The following is a 5,866-nucleotide window of genomic DNA, read 5'->3' as shown; positions in this document are numbered from 1 at the left end:
TTTTTTTTTTTTTTGAGACAAAGTCTCACAGGCTGGAGTGCAGTCACACAATCAGGGCTCATCACAGCCTTGACCTCCTGGGCTCAAGCTATCTCGCACCTAGCCTTCCGACCACAGGCACATGCCACCATGCGCAGCTTATTTTTATTTTTCATAGAGATGGGCCTTCTTATGTTGTCTAGGCTGGTCTTGAACTCCTGGGTTTAAGCAATTCTCCCACCTCAGTCTCTCAAAACGCTGAGATTACAGACATAAGCCACCACACTCAGTTATTTAATATTTTATTATCTATCTCTTTTACATAACTACTTGCAAAAAAACTAATATGACAGAGCCAATGTATTGTATGGTTATAAACAGAAACATATCTGTAAACATTAGTATTATAAGCAATATAGTATTAAAAGTGGTTATCTATTGGAAAACTCAGAAGGCAGTGACTTCTACAATTAAATTTCAAAAAATCAAAACATAAAACATTATTAGCTTCAGTTACTATAAATAAAGCATCTGAATCTTAATTTTAGAGCTAATGGTAATTTTTAAATAATTCCTAAATTCATGTAATCTGTTAAGATACATTTTGTTAACATTTAGAAAAGACAAGGGAACCAAAACCAATGTATTAAAGGAGCTTTATAATTTAGCAAAACTTTCAATTTACATGTCTCTCAAACGTTACTGACAAACATAATGGCTGCTTATGAGAAAATTTGCATATGTCATTCTACAAACAGTAATGTCATTAATATACTATTTTTAGTTTCCAAGGGAAGATCCTAAACATTACAAATCCTTCCGTTAGCATTTCTTCGTGTATGCATGTTCCTACTTCCTGTTCAAACATATGCTGTAACTATTCAAGTCTGTCTTTTCAAAATAAAACTGATTACCCAAAAATTCAAAAACCCAACACCCAAGTGATATTAGGCACATATCACTTGAACTTGACAATTTAATGACGAAAAGCAAATTTAAGAAGTAAAAAAATTAACTATTTAAATTATAATTTGCACATCAGATTACTTTTTCAGATGTGTCAAAGCTCACAGATAAAAGTAATGAAAAGAAATGTAGTAAAATACATTTTAATTTTACCTTCATTATAAATTAAAATGAGGCATAAGAAAAACATTGAGACATAATATGTACATATGGAAAACTGGCCACTGAAAGATGCAAATAATTCATACAATATAGTGTAAGCTTTAATATATAAACTAGATGTCATTTCATCAACTGTTAGTCTACATTTTACAATGTATATTAAAATATTAAAATGCTAAAAAAATCATTGTAATATAGAATACACTGTGGGAAAATACATATTTGTGGCTTTATAGACAATCTAAATTAATCCATTCTATACAATAGTTTTCTAAAATATAAATGGTACTTTACATGCAAAAGAACATACCAGCTGGATGACCTCATATAATGTATCAGAAATTAGGAGAAAACCTCCTTTTAACAAGACAGTTACACAGCAGAGGTGGAATGTAGAATCAGATTTTGCCTTAATACAATCTTGGATAAAATTAATTACGAAAAAGGACAGTCTCTACTACTTTCAATTAGCATTTTAAAAAATAAAATCTACTGTGATTTTGTATTTTCTAATTGTATCACAAACAGAGAAAACATAAAAGGGAAAAGACAGAAACAGAAAACCTGATGATCTTTTATAAATTTGAAGCATCAGCCCTGCCTATGGGTTGCATTTAGGCTGCTTTTTTGTTGACATTTTCCCAAATTACTTCTGCCATTCTGAATTGTGCATCAGTAGTCAGATGAGTTTTCCAGACTTCATTATGCCATTGTGTAACCATAGCTGCCACAATGTAGTGCCACAAGAAGTCTGTCCTTGAGTATTTCCTTACTTGGGTATTCAGGTAACTTGAGCATGTTGATGCTTTAAAAGAAAAATACACCACCATTAAACAGGAAATCTATAAAATTTCTGATTGTTTTGTCTAGAAGTGAAAACACTACTCAAAATTAACATAAAACCATTCTCTCAAATTTGCATTCAAATTGAAAAACCCTAAAGTGGTATTTAAAAAGAAGAAAAAATCTGCTGCATTGCAGTTTCTTCCAGCATGCAAATGCAGTGGAAGAAAATAAGTTCTTTTCAGCTTAAAATAAATAAGCAATAGGGCAATTTAGTTTGAAGTGATGGTGTGTAACTCAGTGCTACTTATGATAGTGTAACTTTGGTGATACTTGAACTATAGTCAATTAAATTGTAGGGAATTAGGGTTTCCTCAAACATTTTCCCTCCCAAAAACAGGGGCACAAAAAACTACATAATTTGTTATCAATGATTCCAAAACCCTGGAGTGAGATCACAGCTGAGGTTTTCCTCTCAATGCAGCAACAGTTAGACCTCTGATCATTCAAAATTAATCAAAACAATTTGTAAAGCATTTAAATAAACCAATTCAACATACCATGTGCTTGAAGTTGGTAAAAGATTTGGAGTATATGGCACAGCAGCGATTGTAAAGTTTTGCAATCCACTTCCACCCATGATATTAGCAAACCCACCATGTGGGACCCTGGAACTAAGAGTTTATATCTTAATACATTGTAATCATGAAAGAAAGATATTTGTGACAGATAAATTTCAAGTTCTAAGTTAGGGTAGAAATATATCCAACTATAGGACAATGACAACATGACATTTTTTAGTCTACAAAACCCCAACTCATTACTGTAAATTGCTTTGTGATTAGTTAGCAACCTTCCATGGAGACACCCCTCCACATTTCCATAGCTACACTATGCTTGCAACTGGCCACAGCACATACCTCAATATTGCATTTAGCATGCTACATTTACAATTATTTGCTTTCATGTGGCTCTCTACTGAAGTGGGGCTTATTTGAGAGCCCAAACAAGTCATATTTACATCTATATCCCTGGGGCTAGCAAAATGCCTGGAGTAGACATTCATTAAATTGTTAATAGATTAATATTTGATTAATTCAAGCAATAAATGCTCTGACATGTAATCCAAATGATTTCCTTGTTTGTGAAAAATATCTAGGCCCTAAAGGTGTTTTGTTTTGTTTTTCATAGTGGAAAAACTGAAAAATTCTTTATATTCCTCTTTGATTTGATATTCAGAATATCAAACATATTTTTCAAACATCACCAAACATAAAGAGACCACAGGAAGGTTAACATATAATGCATAACACATCAGTAGAAAATTTAATCTTGGGTACATGACTGTAGAGGATGTAATTACAACTTCTCAAGTTATATATACATCGAAAATAAAATTAATATTTCTTCTAAAGTTAGCCTGTGTATCATGATTAAACCGATACTAAAAAACATTCTATTGCTTTTAAAATGAGGTGCTACAGTGCTTTTTGGATAAATAAGAATAATGACAAAGGAACACTTAGTGTATAGATTACAAAATACATACTTGCAAACATCTGAATAAAATTTAAAATACTTTCTTAAAAATATGATTTATAAAATAAAGCACAGTTTAGTTCACTTAAAAAAAAAGTTGAACCTCAAATAGCCTGAACAGTCTAGAAAAAAAACAACAAAGGTGGCAGACTCACATATCCTGATTTCAAAACTTATTACAAAGCTGTGGTAATCAAAATAGTGTGATACTGCCAAGAAAAGAGACACATGAACCAGTAGAAGAGAATAGAGGCCAGAAATAACCCCTCACATACATAATGAAATGATTTTCAACTACAGTGCCAACAACATTCAAAGGGGAAAAGAGTCTTTTCAACGAAGTGTGTTGGGAAAACTGAATATTCACTACAACGAAAATGAAGTTGGACCCTTACTTTACACTAAGTAACTTAAAAACTAACTCAAAATGGATTGAAGACCTTAGTGTAAGAGCTAATACTACAAAACTCTTAGAAGAAAATATAAGGGAAAAGCTTCATAACACCGGATTTGGCAATGATTTATTGAATATGACACCAAATTGATATTGAGAACATATAAAGAATTCCCATAGCAAAAAACCAAAACAAACAAAAAAAAAACAAACCAAAAAAACCAAAACAGCCTGATTAAAAATGTGCAAAGAATTGAAATAGACATTACTCCAAAAAAAGATAAACAAATGCCCAATAAGCACATGAAAAGATGCTCAACATCACTATTTACTAGGGCAACGCCAATCAAAACCACTTCACACTCATTAAGATGACTATCGGCAAAACATCAAAAAAACAAAATACAGAAAGTCACAAGTATTGGCAAGGATGTGGAGAAATTGCTGCTGGGAATGTAAAATGATCAGCCTCTGTGGAAAACAACATGTAGGTTCCTCAACAAAATTAACAGAATTACAATACAGAATTACCATACAATCAGGCAATTCCACTTCTGGGTATATATCCAAAAGAACTGAAAGCACGGACTCAAAGAAGTATCTGTGCATCCATGTTCATAGCAGCATTATTCACAATAGCCAAATGGTAGAAGCAACCCGAGTCTCCATCAACAGATGGCTGGATAAGCAAAGTGTGGTGTATATATACAAGGGGGTATTATTTAGCCTTAAAAATGAAGGAAATTTTGACATGTGCTACAAAATGGATGAACCTTGAAGACTTTATGCTAAGTGAAATAAAGCAATCACAAAAAGACAAATATTGTATGATTCCACTTATATGAAGTTCTTAGAGTAGTCAAATTCATAGACATAAAATAGGTGGTTGTTAGAGGTGGGTAGGGAAGGAGGATGGGGAGTTAGTGTTTAATAAGTACAGAGTTTCAGTTGGGAAAGATGAAAAAATTCAGGAGATGGATGGTGGTGATAGTCACACATTAATGTGAATACTTAATGCCACAAAAGTGCACACTTAAAAATTGTTTAAATGATTTTATGATATGCATTTACACACACGCGCGCACATACACACAAAGTTGAAAAAATGTACCAGGATTGTCTATTTGAAATCACTGATGATATGTATACATCCTCAGGGAAAAAAATGTTTAACAATCCAATATGAAAGAATCCCTAAAAACAGCAATTTTCTCTTCTATCTGGGAAGTCGTCTGGTTTGGTTTACTGATGAAATTCTTGAGCTTACCTTAGTAAACTAAGGCAATATTAAAAGTATGCCTGAATCTTGCTTATAAGACACTAATGCATAAACAATTCCTACTAATAGCAAGAGAATATATAAAGAACATCTGGCTATATCTCTTTGTAAGTTGAAATAAAATTCAACATTAGTTAATTTATATATTTAACTTTTGCCCAAAAAATTAACAAGGTGACCAAACATAAAAAGGGATAAAAATCAAGCCGTTCTGAATATCCTGTGTTGTAGAATTTCAAATTAAATGTAACTATTTTATCAAGATGAGAAAATAAATGTTGACATTGATTTTTATACAAATTATAGCACAGTATTTCAATATAAGTATGATCAATCTAATGTCCTTCACACAAGTAAATTTTGAACAGTAAGCTAAAAATTCAGAAGATCCTCTAGTTTTAACATCTTAATTAAAATTATTCTATAAGCTGTTATTCATGAGCCATTCCTGAAACCTTACTCCTCTTTTCCTACACTATGAATAAATATGGCTGGCCCCCTACTTATATAATTAGATCTGATCATGTTAAGATAATAATTCATCAGGCGTAAGTATGTATGAGAAAAATAAAGTCTTTGGTTGAATATTATGACACTTAGATTATACAGTATAAATTACAGTAAACAAAAATGGCATACTTCTATTTTATTTAAAAAGTAATTGGGGCCGGGCGCGGTGGCTCAAGCCTGTAATCCCAGCACTTTGGGAGGCCGAGACGGGCGGATCACGAGGTCAGGAGTTCGAGACCATCCTGGCTAACACG

General features: G+C 32.4%; 1 protein-coding gene across 1 annotated transcript in view; it reads right to left on the bottom strand.

The window, feature by feature from the left end:
- Positions 1–264: 264 nt before the first annotated feature.
- The window catches only part of HACE1 (HECT domain and ankyrin repeat containing E3 ubiquitin protein ligase 1), a 135,418-nt gene continuing 129,816 nt past the window's right edge, over positions 265–5,866 (bottom strand). The window contains exons 23-24 of the mRNA XM_011996088.1: positions 2,451–2,564; positions 265–1,912 (exon numbers count right to left, since the gene is read on the bottom strand). Of these exons, the coding sequence (XP_011851478.1) occupies positions 1,810–1,912; positions 2,451–2,564 (217 nt within the window). The 3' untranslated portion in view covers positions 265–1,809. The remainder of the gene's footprint in view (positions 1,913–2,450; positions 2,565–5,866) is intronic.

Source organism: Mandrillus leucophaeus, unplaced genomic scaffold (genome assembly GCF_000951045.1).
Source record: "Mandrillus leucophaeus isolate KB7577 unplaced genomic scaffold, Mleu.le_1.0 Scaffold501, whole genome shotgun sequence".
Lineage (NCBI taxonomy): Eukaryota > Metazoa > Chordata > Mammalia > Primates > Cercopithecidae > Mandrillus > Mandrillus leucophaeus.
The sequence above is the reverse complement of the archived record's forward strand: the minus strand, read 5'-3'. Positions and strand labels throughout refer to the sequence as shown.